This window comes from Macaca fascicularis, chromosome 3, assembly GCF_037993035.2.
Source record: "Macaca fascicularis isolate 582-1 chromosome 3, T2T-MFA8v1.1".
Lineage (NCBI taxonomy): Eukaryota > Metazoa > Chordata > Mammalia > Primates > Cercopithecidae > Macaca > Macaca fascicularis.
Genome location: NC_088377.1, coordinates 50,971,875 through 50,990,463, shown reverse-complemented (window position 1 = coordinate 50,990,463; position 18,589 = coordinate 50,971,875). Strand labels below are relative to the sequence as shown.

Genomic DNA, 18,589 nt, shown 5'->3' with positions numbered 1-18,589 from the left:
AGGGAGGGAAGAAGGAAGGAAGGAGAAAGAAAGAAAGATGGATGCATCACTGGCCCAAGCCCTGCAAGGCCAGTCCTGGGCAAGGGGACCGTGGGTCTGTGACCCCACGTCTGGGGCGTTGGGGGGAAGGCAGAGGTTTGGCTTAGTAGGAACAAGATCTTTCTTGAACATGGGGTGCTGGGACTGCCAGCAGGCAGTGTCTCCTGAGCCTGGGGTCATGGGAGCCACAGCTGGAATTCCACCTGTGGGTAGGTGTGGGGTGGGAATGGGACGGGGTGGGGCAGGGTGTGAATAGGGTGGAGTACGGTGGGTGGGAAGGCTCTTTAAGCTTCTTCTAAGTCTATGACCCAGCTGGGAAATCCAGCTTCTTCCATTGCCCAATCCCCTAAGGGCTAATACGGAGACATCCTGCCGTGCCACCCTGTCCACACTGCCAGACTTCATAGATCTGCCCCAAAACGCCTTTACCCTCCTAGACGGAGCCCAGGCTCCTCCTCCTGGCATCCAAGGTCTCCGTATGACTTGGGCGTGCTCCTCATCCCTGTGTCCTGAATGCCCCCTCCTCTCTTTCCAGCACCCCTCGTTGTTGCCACCCCCATCTCTCTGCCTCACAGCTCCACTAAAACCCCCTCCGGACCCTAAGCCCTAACCCTTGCTGTTGGGCCCTCTTTCAGGTGCTGCCGGATGGCCCATGGGGAGTCCCTCAGCTGTCCCACCAGAGACACAGCTGTAAGGGGGCCTGGCAGGTGTCAGGCCACACTGGGCTGGACGGGGGTCTCTGAGAGTGGCTGCCCCGCAGTCCCCGCCTTCCCCGTGGGAGAAAGGACGACAGGAGAGCAGGGTGCAGTCCCTAAAACAGGCTTTTAATAACATCGTGTCTTCACTGAAGAGCTTGGCGTGTCCCACCCGGGCGGCGCCGCGGGCTAGTAGAAGGAGTACTGGTTCTCCACGGCGCGCGCGCGGCCGGGCGCGGCCTCCTGGGGCTCCTCGGCAGCGGCGGCGGCGGCCACGGCCTCCAGCAGGCGCTCAGCGCTGTTGCTGCGGCTCCGCACGCTGAGCGGGCCCTCGACGGGGCGCGTGGGGGCTGGCCCCGACGCAGCCGAAGATGACGAGGCGGACGACGAAGAGGCGCCGGCGGCGTCAGAGGGCGAGGCGGGCGGGCAGGCAGCCGCGGCGAGGCTGGAGAAGTAGTGCTGGCCGGGCGGGTCGCTCCAGCAGGCGGGGGGCGCTGGCGTGGCAGGGGGCGCGGGGCCCGGCTCTGCAACGAGGCGGCAGCAGGGAGTGAGTGGGGACCTGGGCTAGCCACATCCTGGAGGGAGGCCGGGATCCCTCAGGGGGCCAGGGCCCACGCTCAGGTTTCCGAGTTGCAGCCCATGTCCTCGGACACATATGCACGCACACCCGCACATATGCATAAACAGGAGCACACACACATACACGTACCTAACCACGCGTGTGCACGCCCATACAGCCACACGCACAGGAGTGCACACACACGCACACATGATGCACACGCTCGCACAGAAGCACACACACAAGCACATGCGCGCCCATGCACGCGTGCACACACGTGCACGTATATGCGCACACGCATACACATGCACGCAATGCACATGCTCATGCATATTCGCCCACACACGCACACGTAAACGTACACACACGGCCACATGCGTGCACATCTGCACATACACTCATGCACACACACAACCACACGCATGCACATGCACCCATGCCCTTAGTGCTGGGTTCCAGCAGCTTTGCTCTGAGCCTCCCCTGTGCAGGGGTTGGGAATCCACGCCCCCAGCTCCTTTCATCCCATTTGCCCCAATCCACCCCTGTCCCCACCCCCATACACCCACCTGCACTGCTCTTGGGCACCCCGTTCCCCTTGCAAGGAATCATTAGGGACCTGGCTGCCTCAGGGCTGCCACTTCTGCCTCCACTCCTGCTGACCTGACTGCTTGCAACTGCTGTGGCTAGGCTAGGGTGGGAGGGACACAGCTGAGGCTGTGGGACAGGAGACCTGGGGCTCATCCTACCCCAGGGGCCACCTTCTTGAGTAATCAAAGGGGTCTTCTTGAGTAACCACACGGGCCAGGTGGTAGCATCTTACCTGGCGGGGGGCCCTGGGCCCGCACATAGCTGCGAAGGGTGATATCGGCCGAGCCCCCTGACTCCAGTGGGATGGGGTGTGTGTGGAAGTGGCGGAGCATGTCAAGCACAGACTGGAACCACAGGTGCTGTACGTGACACTGGCCGTGGTCGTTCAGGGACAGGCGCAGGTGCTGTGGGTACAGGTGGGTGTGGTCAGGGGTGGGTCCGGGGCTGGGCACCTGGGTAAGCGCCTTTGGGGGTTGACGGAAGGACCAGCTCACAGGGGCTGTATGGGGCTGTGTCAGAGCCAGGGGGCCCCTCACACATGAGCTCCATCTAGGGGTGGAGAATGGAGGCAACAGACCCAGGCTGGGATGGAAGGCATCAGGCATTGTCCCCATGCTGGGACACCCCTACTATGGGCCCATGTCCTACACACCTCTAATCTCTAATCCTCTCCTAACGCCAGAAGACAGGGATTACTGCCCCCATGTTAGAGATGGGAAAACCAAGGCCCAGGGAGGGGGAGTGACTGGCCCACGGTCACAGAGCACAGAGCAGGGAAGAAAACTCCTGTTTGGGTGGTTCCCCCAGCCCAGGAGGCTAGAGGTTGGGCCTCTGTCCCCGCAGAGCCAAAACCCAGTGGCGTGAAAAGCTCCCCAGGGCTGGCTACTCTCTGGGTCTCTAGAGCCTGCATGAGGCAGGTGCCTCAGGGTAAGAAACCATAGGCCTGTGGTGTCTAGTGGTGAGCCGCAGGTCTCTGACTTAAGCCCTATTTTGTTCAACATGTATCCCACTGCAGAAAAAAGTGGCTATCTCTGGGGTGTGTGTGGCAACAGGGGAGCTAAGAGGAGTTGTTTGAGGGTACACACATAGCCCCAAGCCCAGGAAGGGGAGCTGGTCTGGCCACCTACATAAAAGACAAGACAATCCGCCGGGTGCAGTGGCTCACGCCTGTTATCCCAGCACTTTGGGAGGCTGAGGGGAGTGGATCACTGGAGGTCAGGAGTTCAAGACCAGCCTGGCCAACATGGTGAGATCCCCCCATCCCTTTAAAAAACAAACAAACAAACAAAATACAGACAATCCCTGGAAGAGGGTGGCGGTCCCGCAAGTGAGCTCTGCCACTTAGCAGATAAGTTGCCAGGACAATGCAGGGACTCAGCCCGAGAGAAACAGCACAGAGGGGTCCCACCACAGCCTCATAGCCGGGCAGAGCCTGCGCAGGGCACAGCCGGGCCCCAGGGGTGAGGAGAGGCAAGCTGGACACATCCCAATCTTCTGCCCAGACCTTCCAGACGTTCATTCCGTGAAGGTGAAAAGAGTTGCCCCTGGGAAGGTAGTGATCTTCCCGCCCAGGAGGTATGTAAGCGGGAGGCCGGGGTTCCTGCTTTGTCCCACCATTCAATTATCAAGCCTGGAGCAGTCATCTCCACTCTGGGAGAAGAGCAGCTGGGTAGAGAGGTGAGAGGCAGGTTCAAGGCTGGGTCCTGTTCCAGGAAGGAGAGGAGCTTCCTGCCCACCCTGTGTTCCCCCATCCTAGCCTCTGGCTTGGGCATGATTCAGATCCAGGCCCTCTGGAAGCCTGCCTGGAGCAGCACTGGCTGAGAAGTAAACGCACGTCACCAGGGATGGCCTTAAGCACCTGGTTGTCGGAGGAACTGGAAGAGTGGCTGCTTGCCAAGGAAATGTCCCTGGTGGAGGTGCTACCTCCTGCACAGTGGGGCCAACCCGGCGGAGGAGAGAAGCCACTAGAGGGTCTGCACTGGGCCACTAGGGGTTAGGGCCGCCGGGGTCCCTGCAGAGAGACGCTGTCCCCCAGCTGCAGGCCTAGAGCAGGAGTCCTAAGGTTCTCCCTCCTCTAATAGGAGCTGCCAGGAAATCCATCCTGGCAGGAGCCTGGGCTGAGTGTCTCCTTATCGGAAACCTGGGATGTGGGGGCGGGCACTGAGGTTCCTGCCCCCTCTGGCCACATTGCACCCTCCCATAATCATTCGGCTTTGCTGTCAAATTTTCCTTTGAATTTCAGGTCAACAGGCCAGGCGCAGTGGCTCACGCCTGTAATCCCAGCAGTTTGGGAGGCCGAGGTGGGTGGATCACCTGAGGTCAGGAGTTCGAGACCAGCCTGGCCAACATGGTGAAACCCCGTCTCTACTAAAAATATAAAAATTAGCCAGGTGTGGTGGTGCGTGTCTGTAATCCCAGCTACTTGGGAGGCTGAGGCACAAGAATCGCTTGAACCCGGGAAGCAGAGGTTGCAACAAGCTGAGATTGCACTGTTGCAATCCAGCCTGGAGGATAGAGCGAGACTGTCTCAAACAAAAAAAAACAAAAGCAAAACCAAAGCATTTTAGGTCAATATAGCACAGAACCCTCTTCCTTGAAAGCACACCGCCTGGGTGTACCATCATGCCTCTGATCCAGCTGGGCGCTGTTGGGATCGCCTTCCCGCCTGTCTTCCCCTCCACAATTCTCCCTCCCCTGCAGGTCTCTGATCAGGCTGTCCCCTCCGATGCTGAACCCCACCCCCCAGACCCTGCACAGCTCTCCCACCCAGCCCATCACCTCCTCCCCTGGTGGGTCTCTAGGGCTTGCCCGTGTGTGCCTCTCGGGTTGGTGACCTGACCTGCGCAGGGAGGAGGGGCTGTCTGGCGGGGGTGGGGCAGAAGGTGGGGCTCTGAGGGCCTTGGCTGGCTCCAGCCCCGCACTGCGGGACCTCTGGGTGGAGACCCTCAGAAGATCCAGTGCTAGGAGATCCCCTTCTGGAGAACGGAGAGGCTGAAATAGGGCTGACTGCAGTCCCTCAGTGATGTGTAGGAGGGACGCAGGTGGTTCACGGAGCATGGCTGGGGTGAGCGGGGCCCATGGGAAGTCATGCCACACCGCTTCGCCTGCAGCTGCTTCCGAGGCACAGCCTTAGGACCGGGGTCACCATGACCCCTCTCCCTCAGGGCTGGCCACTGCACCCTCACAGCCCCCCCAACACACTTGCCTTGGCCTTGCCCTGGAAGTTGAAAGTCAGCACGTACTCCCCAGGCCGAGTCTCACTTTGGCGGATCACGAAGAGGCCGTGGTTCCGGGGCCCTCCTGCCAGAACCAGTTGAGCAGCCTTGACCCGGGACAGTGTCCCGTGGAACCAGGGGTAGTCGGACAGCTCCAGCTCCGGCTCAGCCTCGGGCTCTGTCTCTGCACCCTCTTCCCCTGAGGTGGGGATGACAGTGTGAGGAACATGGAGGGAAGGAGAGAGGGGGACAAAGAAATAAATGTGAGAAAAGAGGTGACATCTTTTTTTTTTTTTTTACATGCAAAATGCTGTTGGAATAATTTTTTTTTTTTTTTTTTTTTTTTTTTGAGACGGAGTCTCGCTTCTGCCGCCCAGGCTGGAGTGCAGTGGCCGGATCTCAGCTCACTGCAGGCTCCGCCTCCCGGGTTCACGCAATTCTCCTGCCTCAGCCTCCCCAGTAGCTGGGACTACAGGCGCCCGCCACCTCGCCCGGCTAGTTTTTTTTGTATTTTTTAGTAGAGACGGGGTTTCACCGTGTCAGCCAGGATGGTCTCGATCTCCTGACCTCGTGATCCGCCCGCCTCGGCCTCCCAAAGTGCTGGGATTACAGGCTTGAGCCACCGCGCCCGGCCGCTGTTGGAATAATTTTTAAAATTTTTGTTGGTTTTTAGTTTTTATTTTTAATTTTTTGAGACAAAGTTTTGCTCTTGTCGCCTAGGCTGGAGTGTAATGGCACAATCCCAGTGGCTCACTGTAACCTCTGCCTCTGGGGTTCAAGCAATTCTCCTGCCTCAGCCTCCCAGGTAGCCGGGATTACAGGCGCCTGCCACCACGCCCAACTAATTTTTGTATTTTTAGTAGAGATGGGGTTTCACCATGTTGGTCAGGCTGATCTCGAACTCCTGACCTCAGATGATCCACCCACCTCGGCCTCCCAAAGTGCTGCAATTATAGGCATAAGCCACTGTGCCCGGCCTTATTTTTTATTTTTTAGAGATGGGGTCTTGCTATGTTCCCCAGGCTGGTCTCAAACTCCTAGGCTCAAGTAATCTTCCTGCCTTGGCCTCCCAAAGTGCTGGGATTACAGGTATGAGCCACTGCACCTGGCCTGAATATTTTTTTGTTTGAGACAGAGTCTTGCTCTGTTGCCCAGGCTGGAATGCAGTGGTGTGATCTCAACTCACTGCAACCTCGGTCTTGCAGGTTCAAGTGATTCTCCGGTCTCAGCCTCCTGAGTATCTGGGATTACAGTCATGCATCACTATGGCCAGGCTAATTTTTGTATTTTTAGTAGAGACAGCGTTTCACCATGTTGCCCAGGCCGGTCTTGAACTGCTGAGTTCAGGCAATCTGCCCGTCTTGGACTCCCAAAGTGCTGGGGTTACAGGCATGAGTCACTGTGCCCAGCTGAATAATTTTATTTATTTATTTATTTAACTTATTTTTTGAGATAGGGTCTTGCTCCGTCACCCAGGCTGAAGTCCAATGGCACAACCATAGCTCACTGCAGCCTTGGCCTCCTGGGCTCAAGCAATCCTCCCACCTCAGCCTCCTGTGTAGCTAGGACTACAAGCTTGTGTCACAATGCCTGGCTAATTTTTATTTTTTGTAGAGACAGAGTCTTGCTTTGTTGCCCAGACTAGTCTGGAAGTCCTGGGCTCAAACGATCCTCCTGCCTTGGCTTCTTGAAGTGCTGAGATTACAGGTGTGAGCCACTGTGCCCAGCCGGAATAATTTTAGAGTTGGGCAGGGAGCTGACCCAACCCAATGGTGACGTCTATGAGGTAAACTGAGGCATAGAGGTGTGAAGGACTATCCTGGAGTTGCTCTGTAAGTCATCAACAAACTTAGGAACAAATCCAGTCGCCTGTTCCCAACCCCTGATTCCAACCCTCTGGACCCTTTTCTGTGAGCCCCTTCCTTCCCTTCCTCCCTCCGTCCTTTCTTCTTTTCTTTTCTCTTTCTTTTCTTTTCTTTTTTTTTTTTCTTTTTTTTTTTATAGGGTCTCTCTCTGTTGCCCAGGCTGGAGTGCAATGGTGTGATCACAGCTCACTGTAGCCTCGACCTCCTGGCCTCAAGTGATCCTCGCACCTCGGCCTCCCAAGTAGCTGGGACTACAGGCACACCAACCTACAGGCAGGTTGGTGTGTACCAACCTGCCCAGATAATTAAAAAAAAATGTTTGTGGCCGGGCATGGTGGCTTACGCCTGTAACTCCAGCACTTTGGGAGGCCAAGGCAGGAGGATCACTTGAGGTCAGGAGTTCAAGACCAGCCTGGCCAACATGGCAAAACCGCCATCTCTACTAAAAATACAAAAATGAGCCAGGCGTGGTGGCGGGTGCCTGTATTCTCAGCTACTCGGGAGGCTGAGACAGGAGAATCGCTTGAACTCAGGGGTGGAGGTTGCAGTGAGTTATGATCCGCTACTGCATTCCAGATGGGCAATAAAGTGAGACTCTGTCTCAAAAATTTTGTGCAGATAGGGTCTTGCTATGTTGTCTGTGCTAGTCTCAAACTCCGGGCTTCAAGTGATCCCCAGCATCCCAAAGCCCTGGCTGGGATTACAGGTGTGAGACACTGCACCCAGGCCCTGTGAGTATTTTCTTTTCTTTCTTTTTCTTTTTCTTTTTTTTTTTGAGATAGAGTCTCACTCTGTTGCCAGGCTGGAGTGCAGTGGCGTGATCTTGGCTCACTGCAACCTCCGCCTCCCAGATTCAAGTGATTCTCCTGCCTCAGCCTCCTGAGTAGCTGGGACTACATGTGTGCACTACCACTCCCGGCTAATTTTTGTATTTTTCGTAGCGATGGGGTTTTGCCATGTTAGCCAGGCTGGTCTCGAACTCCTGACCTCAGGTGATCCGCCCGCCTTGGCCTCCCAAAGTGTTGGGATTTCAGGTGTGAGCCACTGTGCCCGGCCCCTGTGAACATTTTCTATTGAAACTGGGTCCAGTGGGAGGGGCCAGGTTCCTAGACCAGTCTACAAAAGCCAGAAGTACTTCGGAGATGTGTGAAGGACCCAGGGGGATGAGATGTCACAGCTTCTGGGGCTTAGCAAGGTTTAGGGAGCCCACGGGTGGCCATGGCTAGGGATGGGGGTCCAGGAGAGGTGGTGTGGGAAGAGCAGGCTGTCCCCACTGGCACCTGTGTTATTGCTGTCACTGCCGCTGCCGCCCGGGGATTCCAGGGTCTGCAGAAAGGTCTCTAGTGGGACGTGGATCAGGGACTCTCTGACGGCATCTCGACCTCGGCTGTGGGGGGCTGTCACCACTGCACCCGTGGCTGTCGTTTCTGGGGGCCGGGGTAGGTCAACTGCTGGGGAAATGGCAGGTGAGACACATGTATCTTTATCTGTCCACCCTGCGTGTGCCCCTCCTCCAACCCTGTCCCCCTACCTACCATCAGTCAGGAGCTCACAGCTGCAGGAGGCCACGCGGCTGGCCAGACAGCCTCCTCGGGTACAGGAGAGCTCGGTGTCTTCCTCACTGTCACTGTAGAGACAAGAAATGGAAGCCATGTCCTGCTGTGGGACTTGGACCCAAACCACAGGCTGCTTACGTGGCCAGGCAGTGGCTGGCAGTCCCATGGCCCAGCATGTAGCCCTCCTGGCTCTGGTCACCTCTCTCTGCCTCCATGTCCCGTCCCTCTGTCCCACCCTCCGCTGGCTCTGTAGCCACCATGTGATTGACCAGGCCACTGTTGGGGCTCAGAAAACAATACCCCAAAATAAAGTCCTCAGCAGCAGCCTCAGAAACAAAAATGTTTTTCTCTGACCTTCTCCTGCCTACCTGTCTCTCAATCCTCTTCTCCCCAGAGGCACCAGAGAAACGGAAGTCCCTCTTTCCCAAGGTGGGTCACAGAAACCAGAACCCCTTTTTCCAAAACGTAGTCATAAAACCTAAAAATATTCTTTTTTTTTGAGATGAGTCTCACTCTGTTGCCAGGGCTGGAATAGTGGTATGATCTTGGCTCACTGCAGCCTCTGCCTCCTGGGTTCAATCGATTCTCCTGCCTCAGCCTCCTGAGTAGCTGGGATTACAGGCGCCCGCCACCATGCCTGGCTAATTTTTTTTGTATTTTTAGTAGAGATGAGGTTTCACTATGTTGGCCAGGCTAGTCTTGAACTCCTGACCTCGTGATTCGCCTGCCGTGTCCTCCCAAAATGCTGGAAATACAGGTGTGAGCTACTGCGCCTGGCCAACTTAAAAATATTCTATGTAAAAACTTGTCATAGAGAAATTATCCAGCCAGGCATGGTGGCTCATGTTTGTAATCCTAGCACTCTGGGAGGCTAAAGTGGGAGGATCATTTGAGGCCAGGAGTTTGAAATCAGCCTGGGCAACATAGCGAGATCCCCATCTTTTTTTTTTTTTTTTCTGAAATGGAGTCTTGCTCTATTGCCCAGGCTAGAGTGCAGTGGCACGATCTCAGCTCACCGCAACCTCCGCCTCCCTGGTTCAAGCAATTCTCCTGCCTCAGCTTCCTCAGTAGCTGGGATCACAAGCATGCACCACTATGCCTGGCTAATTTTTTTTTTTTTTTTGTATTTTTTGTAGAGACAGGGTTTCACCATGTTGGCCATGCTGGTCTTGAACTGGTGATCTACCCACCTTGGCCTCCCAGAGCGTGGGGATTACAGGCGTGAGCCACTGCACCCGGCTGCGAGAACCTGTCTTTTTTTTTTTTTTGAGACAGAGTTTTGCTCTTGGTGCCCAGGCTGGAGCGCAATGGTGCAATCCTGGCTCACTGCAACCTCTGCCTCCCGAGGGTTCAAGTGATTCTCCTGCCTCAGTCTCCTCCGAGTAGCTGGAATTACAGGCATGCACCACCACGCCCAGCTAATTTTGTATTTTTAATAGAGACGGGGTTTCTCCATGTTGGCCAGCCTGATCTTGAACTCCCAACCTCAGATGATCCGGGTTTCTCCATGTTGGCCAGCCTGATCTCGAACTCCCAACCTCAGGTGATCCATCCGCCTCAGCCTCCTAAAGCGCTGGGATTATAGGCATGAGCCACCACACTTGGCCCTGAGAACCCCGTCTTAATAAAAAAAAATTAGCTGGGCGTGGCGGTGAGGCAGGAGGATCAATGGAGTCTAGGAATTGGAGGCTGCAGTGAGCTGTGATCATGCCACTGCCCTCCACCTTGGGCAACAGAACAGAAAAAAAAGTAAAAACAAAAGGAAAGAAAGAAAGAAAGGAAAGAAGGAAAGGAAAGCAAACAAGAAAAAAAGAACGAAAGAAATTACCCAATCTACCTGGTTTGACTGTAGGTCATAAAACCCCCATTCAAGATAGGGTTCTGTCCCACACCCAGAAGGAATGCTGTTCAGAGAGGCCAAGAAAAATCTAGACAGACAGGCCTGGCTGGGTCCCCCGCTCAGTCTGTTCCCTTCAGATCCCGCCCTTTGTGTCCAATCCTCTTTCTACACCGCTGTCTATACTTTGCTGAACCTAAGCATAAAAATGGACCATTTTCCTGTATCTTTTTTTTTTTGAGAGAGAGAGTCTCACTCTGTTGTCCAGGCTGGAGTGCAGAGGCACGATCTCAGCTCACTGCAACCCCTGTCTCCCAGGTTCAAGCGATTCTTCTGCTACAGCCTCCCAAGTAGGTGGGATTGCAGGCGCCCATCACCATACCCAGCTACTTTTTGTATTTTTAGTAGAAACAGGGTTTCACCATGTTGGCCAAGGTGGTCTCAAACTCCCGACTTCGTGATCTGCCTACCTCGGCCTCCCAAAGTAATGGGATTACAGGTGTGAGTCACCATACCTGGCCTTTTTTTTTTTTTTTTTTTTGTCACCCAGTAGAGTGCAGTGGTGTGATCTCAGCTCGCTGCAACCTCTGCCTCCCAGGTTCAAGTGATTCTCCTGTCTTAGCCTCCCAAGTAGCTGGGATCACAGCGGGCCTGCCACCACCTCCAGCTAATTTTTGTATTTTTAGTAGAGACGGGGTTTCCTCATGTCAGCCAGGCTGGTCTTGAACTCTTGACCTCAGGTGATCTGCCTGCCTCAGCCTCCCAAAGTGCTGAGATTACAGGTGTGAGCCACGACGCCCGGCCCTCCCCTGTATCTTTGAGTCTTCATTCTGAAGGCTCTTATGTATACATGTTAAATAAATTTACATGCTTTTTCTCCTATTAATCTGCCTTGTACAGCTAAGCACTATGGCTCATGCCTGTAATCCCAGTGCTTTGGGAGGTTGAGGCAGGTGGGTCTCTTGAATCCAGGAATTTAAGACCAGCCTGGGCAATGTAGCAAGACCCCATCTCTCTTTTTTTTTTTTTTTGAGACGGAGTCTCTCTCTGTCACCCAGGCTGGAGTGCAGTGGCCGGATCTCAGCTCGCTGCAAGCTCCGCCTCCCGGGTTCACGCCATTCTCCTGCCTCAGCCTCCTGAGTAGCTGGGACTACAGGCGCCTGCCACCTCGCCCGGCTAATTTTTTGTATTTTTAGTAGAGACGGGGTTTCACCGTGTTAGCTAGGATGGTCTCGATCTGCTGACCTCGTGATCCGCCCGCCTTGGCCTCCCAAAGTGCTGGGATTACCCATCTCTTAAAAAAAAAAAAAAATTAGGCTGGGTGCAGTGGCTCACACCTGTAATCCCAGCACTTTGGGATGATGAGGTTGGCAGATCACCTGAGGTCAAGAGTTTGAGACCAGCCTGACCACCATGGGGAAACCCTGTCTCGACTAAAATTACAAAAATTAGCTGGGCATGGTGGCAGGCACCTATAATCTCAGCCACTCAGGAGGCTGAGGCAGGAGAATTGCTTGAACTTGGAAGGTGGAGGTTTCAGTGAGCTGAGATTGTGCCACTGTACTCCAGCCTGGATGATAGAGCAAGACTCTGTCTCAAAAAAAAAAAAAAAAAAAAAAAAAAAAACAATTAGCCAGTCCTCGTGGCATGTGCCTATAGTCCCAGTTACTTGGGAGGCTGAGGCAGGCGGATCGCTTGAGCCCAGGAGGTCGAGGCTGCAGTGAGCTTGATTGCACCACTGTACACCAGCCTGGGCGACAGAGCAAGGCCCTACCTCTAAAAAATAAAATAACAAAATAAAAATAAATAAATAAATTTGTATGCCTTTTCTCTTGTTTATCTGCCTTTTGCAAAATTGATTTTCCACTGAAACTTCAGAAAGCCAAGGGGAAGGTTCTCTCGTGGCCCGGACACCACCAAGTGGGTACAGTCCCCGCTGAGGGCTCATGATCCCTGCCCACTATCCCTGAGGGGCTGGGCTCCTCCTGGGATCCCGTGGAGACCCTCAGAGGGTGGGAAGGGTTCTCGCCCCGTCTGTGACACGAGGTGTCTGGGACCCTGCCAGCTCGAAAATTCCACCAAGTGAGGTTCACCTTCACAGGGGCTAGGGAAAGAGTCTGCAGAGCAGATGGTCCGGAGGGCGGCGGCGGAGGGATTCCAACCACTTTGTGGATCAGGGCCTGGGAGGCGCCCAAGACCTTAATTGTGTTTCTTTAAATGAAGCTGTTAATTAGAAAGCAGCGGCCCTTCCCCCGGGGGCTTGGCTCACCCCATTAGCCAGCAGAGCTGCTGCCAATTGCTCAGCGTGTCAGGCTGCCTGTCCCTCCTACTCCTGGCCTGGCATCTCTCCTGGACGGTGGAGCCAACCTTCTTGCTGCTCTTCCTGTTCACAGCTGACCGTAAGTGCCCTCTGCTTATTACCCGCCATGGCTCCCATTGTCCCTGACCTACCCGTTTCCTGAGCTCTCATCAAAACCTCCTCCTCACTGGCTGCCCAAAAGGCCTTGATGTTCCCTGCAAGTCCCAGGTGCCTGTACACTTCCACACCTTTTAAAATTATTATTATTTTGAGACAGAGTCTGGCTCTGTCACTCAGGCTGGAGTGCAATGGCACAATCTGAGCTCACTGCAACCTCTGCCTCCCGGGTTCAAGCGATTCTTCTGCCTCAGCCTCTCGAGTAGCTGGGATTACAGATGCCCGCCACCATGCCTAGCTAATTTTTGTATTTTTAGTAGAAATGGGGTTTCACCATGTTGGCCAGGCTGGTCTCAAACTCCTGACCTCAGGAGATTTGCCTGCCTCGGCTCCCCAAAGTGCTGGGATTACAGGTGTAAGCCACTGCGCCTAGCCCTGGCCAAATTTTTATTATTATTTTTTAAGAGTTAGGGTCTTGCTTGTTGCCCAGGCTGGAGTGCAGTGGTGCAGTCCTATATCACTGTAGCCTCCAAATCTTGGGCTCAAGCGATCCTCCAGCCTCAGCCTCCAGAGTAGCTGGGATAACAGATGCATGCCACCGTGCCCAGTTCCATTTCCACTCTTTTTGCTGGGCTGTTCTCTCTGCCCTCTCCCATCCTCCTCTGCCTAGCGTTGGTCCACTCTTTATTTAAGCCTCGGGTTAGGTGAGCACACCTACCAGCAACCCTTCCCTGAGCCCAGAGCTGGGTTAGGAGCCTCTCTCCAGCTCTTTTTATTTTTCTTATTTTAAGAGACAGGGTTGGCTGGGCACAGTGGCTCATGCCTGTAATCCCGGCACTTTGGGAGGCTAAGGTGGGTGGATCACTTGAGGTCTGTAGTTTGAGACCAGCCTGGCCAACACGATGAAACCTCATCTCTACTAAAAATATAAAAATCAGCTGGGCATGGTGGTGGGCACCTGTAATCACAGCTACTCGGGAGGCTGAGGCAGGAGAATCCCTTGAACCTTGGAGGCGGAGGTTGCAGTGAGCCAAGATCACACCATTGCACTCCAGCCTGGGCAACAGAGCAAAACCCTGTCTCAAAAAAAAAAAAAAAAAAAAAAAAAAAAAAAAGGAGGGTCTGGCTATGTTGCCCAGGCTGGTTTTGAACTCCTGGGCTCAAGCGGTCCTCCCAGCTCAACCTCCCAAAGTGTTGGGGTCACAGGTGTGAGCCACTGCACCAGGCCCCCAGCCCTTTGGGGACTCACTCCCATCTCTGCCCAACTCCCAGTGCTCTGAGGCTCTCCTGAGGTGAAGACAAGACTTGGTCCAACTTCCTTCCAGGTCCCCAGGCCCTGGCCCCATAGAGCAGGCCTCACAGAGCCTGCTGGGGATTGGAGGTAGCAGGTATTTTAAAGGAGGGTGATCCTGGCTGGCACCAACCTGAATCACATTGAATTGCTCGTTTCTCAAGCTAAGCTCCCGCCCTGCTAGAAAGCTGCTCCTGGTGAAGGCTGGACCAAGGACACACCCAGCCTGTCCACCCATCCTTGGGCCACTTGGACACTCACCCGGGGTCCACGCAGCCCTGGATGTCAGCTACCCACGAGTGCTTCTGCAGAGAGTCGATGGTCTCCAGGATGTACTCAGCTCCATTCTCTACCTGGGGAGGAAGGTGGCCGGGAGTCCAGAACACGGTCAGTAGACAGGCTCTGGACTACAGGACACAGGGCCAGAATGGCTCAAATGGCTCATCCCCCGCTCCCACAGCAGGGCTCAAGGGCATAAGCAGCAGGAAAGACAGTGGGGTTCACCATCGGGCACCACCCGGAACTCAGGCCAGGGACCTGGTGGTACAGCCTGCAGCTCACACTCTGCGCTCCCTCCCTCCTGGGCCTCCCCACTGGGGATATGTCCCGCCTCACTGATCTCAGCTCCTCTGCCTTGGAGACGCAGCCTCTGAGGAGGCCATGCTGGTGGGGGGAGGGATGGGTGGCCCAGCATCCCCAGCCCATGCCCTGGCACCGCAGGGATGAGGTTCAAGTTGAGTGGAGAGGCACACTGAGTAGGGTGCCTTGCATGTCTTAGTGCCTGGAGTTCTACCAACATGGCCATGTGCTTGAGATATGCAGCCTGTGAAGGGGAAGAGGGCAGGGGACATCCCTGCTGGGGCCAGGCCCAGAGCATAACCCTGCACTCTGCTCAACTCCTCCCAACGGCCCTGTGAGGGAGGGGAGCCATTTCTCCCATTTTATAGATGAGAAGACCAAGATTCAGAGAGGCCAAGGAACTTGCTCAAAGTCACACAGCAGCCAGTGGCAGGGCCAGGGCCTGAACCCAGGTCTCTGGGACACCCAGGTCCCGTGCTGTCGGCTTCCGGTGGTGTGCCTCTGTCAAAATGTAGTCGCTGGGCTGGGCGTGGTGGCTCACACCTGTAATCTAGCACTGTGAGAGGCTTAGGCGGGCAGATCTCCTGAGCTCAGGAGTTCGAGGCCAGCCTAGGCAACATGGCAAAACCCCGTCTCTTCCAAAAATACAGAAATTAGCCAAGCATGGTGGCATGTGCCTTTGGTCCCAGCTACTCAGGAGAATGAGATGGAAGGATCGCCCGAGACTGGGAGGAGGAGGTCGTAGTGAGCCAAGATTGCGCCATTGCACTCCAACCTGGGGGACAGAGTGAGATCCATCTCCAAACAAATAAACAAAAAACCAAACAATGTAGTTGTTGGACTCCCAGGATGACAGAGTTGGGTGGGTTCTCGGAGACTGCCTTTAATCCCTCTTTGAACAGATGGGGAAATTGAGGCAGGCGAGCCCCTCTGCCTCAGGGCTGTCATGCACGATCGGCAGTTTAGAGGGTACCAGGTGGGCAGGGACTGTGTCCCCAGCCCCTAGCCTGGCATGACTCAGGGTCCGGGGTTGGTAAACATTCGTTAAACGAAAAAGCGAAAAACGAAAAACTAAACAAATGGGAACGGGTACAAACACAAACACAACCAGAAGCCGGGAGAAGAGGGTGGGGGCTTCATGCAGGGTGAGTGGGTGGGACCAGGCATCCCAGGGGGACCCTGCTTCATCAACACCCTCTGATCCTTTGCGGAGTCCCAGGGACCACAGCTCTGGCAGCCTGGAGCCGTGTCCTCAGAAACCCCTGCAGGCCACCCTGGCGTGCGGTGTGGGGCCTGGGAAAAGGATGGGCTGCCTCTAGACCCACCGGGGTGCCTCCCCGCCCACCCTCGATGCCTTTGTGCCCTCTGTGGGAGACCGCCCGGTTCCCACACTCCAGTGCCCTGGGACGGGAACATTTGCATAACTGCTGCCGGCTGGCCACCAGTGGGGTGGGTGTGTGCTGGCTCCAGTGGGGGAAGGGAGGGCAGGAAGTGAAACTGATGAGCTTCGCCCAGGCCCGGGGTAAATGGGAGCAAGGGGCCCAGATGTTGGGCAACGCCTGAGGCACTTGGCTGTGGAGCCGAGACTCAAGTCTTAGCTATGTACTAGGCATCTGTCATAGGGTCTGGGGACCCCCCCACACCAGGGCTCCCTCCCACTACCGTCCTGCCTTAGGCTCCTTCCCCTTGCTCCCCTATGGAACTGTAGCACCCAAAGGGGAGGTGGCCTGAGGCAGCTGGAGGATCTCTGGGATTAGGGGTGAGACCTCACCTTGAGCACGAACGTGTTGTCCTTCTCTGGCATTTCCAGGGGCATGGTGGTGCGGACCTCAATGATGGCTGACAGTGGGATGCTGACCTTGGGCCTGGAGGCCTGGGGGCCAGAAGAAGGACAGTCAGTGGCCCCAGCATTTCCTGACGCCTTCTCCATTCCCTCCCCGCTGCCAGGCATTAGAGTGGCCCTCAAATAGACTGCCACAGCCACCCTGGTACAGAGGTGTCCCAATCCCCATTTCACAGATGGGGAAATTGAGGAAGGCATTTCTTTGAAACAAGAAATAAATTTTTCCTGGCTAGGTGTGGTGGCTCATGCCTGTAATCCTAGCACTTTGGGAGGCCGAGGCAGGAGGATGGTCTGAGTCCAGCAGTTCAAGGACAGCCTGGACAACATAGTGGGACCGTATCTTTACTCAAGACCCAAAAACGGGCCGGGCGTGGTGGCTCACACCTATATTCCCAGCACTTTGGGAGGCCAAGGCACGCAGATCACCTGAAGTCAGGAGTTTGAGACCAGCCTGACAAACATGGAGAAACCGCATCTCTACTAAAAAAAAATACAAAATTTGGCCGGGCGTGGTGGCTCACGCCTGTAATCCCAGCACTTTTGGAGGCTGAGGCAGGCAGATCACGAGGTCAGGAGATCGAGGCCATCCTGGCTAACACGGTGAAACCCTGTCTCTACTAAAAATACAAAAAATTAGCCGGGCGAGGTGGCAGGCACCTGTAGTCCCGGCTATTCGGGAGGCTGAGGCAGGAGAATGGGTAATCCGGGAGGTGGAGCTTGCAGTGAGCTGAGATCGGGCCACTGCACTCCAGCCTGGGCGACAGAGCAAGACTCCGTCTCAAAAAAACAAAAAACAAAAAACAAACAAACAAAAAACCCAAAATTAGCCGGGGGTGGTGGTGCATGCCTATAGTCCCAGCTACCCGGGAGGCTGAGGCAGGAGAATCGCTTGAACCTGGGAGGTGGAGGTTGCGGTGAGCTGAGATCGCGCCACTGCGCTCCAGCCTGGGCAACAAGAACGAAACTCTGTCTTACAGAAAAAAAATAAATAAATAAAAAGAGAGACCAAAAAACTTAGTTGAGTATGGTGGCATGTGCACCTGTAGTTCCAGCTACTTGGGAGGCTGAGGTGGAAGGATCGCTTGATCGGGGGAGGTCGAGGCTGCAATAAGCTATGACGGTACCACTATACTCCCGCCTGGGTGACAAGAGAGAGATCCTGCCTCAAAAAAAAAAAAAAAAAAGGAACTCCTCCTATAGTCACCTAGCAAGTCCAGGACAGAACCAGAATTGACATCTGAGCCTCCTACCTCCCAGCCTTGAGGAGAGAACCCCACCTGGGCTGCCTGATACACCCACGAGATCTGTGGTTTTCTTATTTTTGACCTTGACCCATTGTGAGAAATACATTTAACACTGGGGCCCAGTACACACACACGCAGGTAAAAATATCTCTGAAGCAAACATCTCACCAGAAAACAGTTACCCTTCCTGTGTGTGATAGAGTGTGATATTTTCTCTTCTATTCTAGTTCACTTTTTAAAAAATGCTGGTCTTGGCTGGGTGTAGTGGCTCACACCTGTAATTTCAGCACTTTGGGAGGCCAAGGAGGATGACTTGAGGTCAGGAATTCGAGGCCAGCCTGGGCAACATGGTGAAACCCCATCTCTACTAGAAATATAAAAATTAGCCAGGCGTGGTGGTGTGCGCCTGTAATCCCAGCTACTTGGGAGGCTGAGGCAAGAGAATCACTTGAACCCGGGAGGTGCAGGTTGCAGTGAGCCGAGATTACATCACTGCACTCCAGCCTGGGCAACAGAGTGACACCCTGTCTCAAAAAATAAAATAAAATAAAGTAAAAAATAAAAAATAAAAAATAAAAAATGATGGTCTTAAAACCTGGTCACTTAAAAAAAAAAGAAAGAAGAAAAAATGCTGGTCTCCTGCTACAGACCTGACCTTCCAGAGCAGGGCCTGGAGCCCCCAACTCAGAACGGGGCTTACTGTTTCCTGGAGTGAGTAAAAGGGACCAGTGTTCCCAACAATGCTGCGGGCAGGGTTGATCCAAGGTGAGCTGGCAGGGCTCTGTGGGACCGCCACTCTGTGCCTGGCTCCACTTACTCTGCCTCAAAGCTCCCTGCCGTGAGCCTGAGGCCCCCCCTGGGG

The 18,589-nt window shown here is 54.7% G+C and overlaps 1 protein-coding gene across 11 annotated transcripts in view; it reads right to left on the bottom strand.

The window, feature by feature from the left end:
• Positions 1 to 842: 842 nt before the first annotated feature.
• Positions 843 to 18,589, bottom strand: part of SH2B2 (SH2B adaptor protein 2) — a 38,168-nt gene continuing 20,421 nt past the window's right edge. For 6 of the 11 annotated variants that reach the window (XM_005549303.4, XM_045387943.2, XM_045387940.2 and 3 more), the window contains 7 exons: positions 16,412 to 16,513; positions 14,323 to 14,414; positions 8,497 to 8,588; positions 8,242 to 8,412; positions 5,087 to 5,295; positions 2,114 to 2,285; positions 843 to 1,258 (listed from right to left, as the gene is read on the bottom strand). In XM_005549303.4, coding sequence (XP_005549360.3) covers positions 924 to 1,258; positions 2,114 to 2,285; positions 5,087 to 5,295; positions 8,242 to 8,412; positions 8,497 to 8,588; positions 14,323 to 14,414; positions 16,412 to 16,513 — 1,173 coding nt within the window. In that variant the 3' untranslated portion in view covers positions 843 to 923. The remainder of the gene's footprint in view (positions 1,259 to 2,113; positions 2,286 to 5,086; positions 5,296 to 8,241; positions 8,413 to 8,496; positions 8,589 to 14,322; positions 14,415 to 16,411; positions 16,514 to 18,589) is intronic. The other 5 variants (XM_045387938.2, XM_074034622.1, XM_074034619.1 and 2 more) reach the window with 1 other exon arrangement.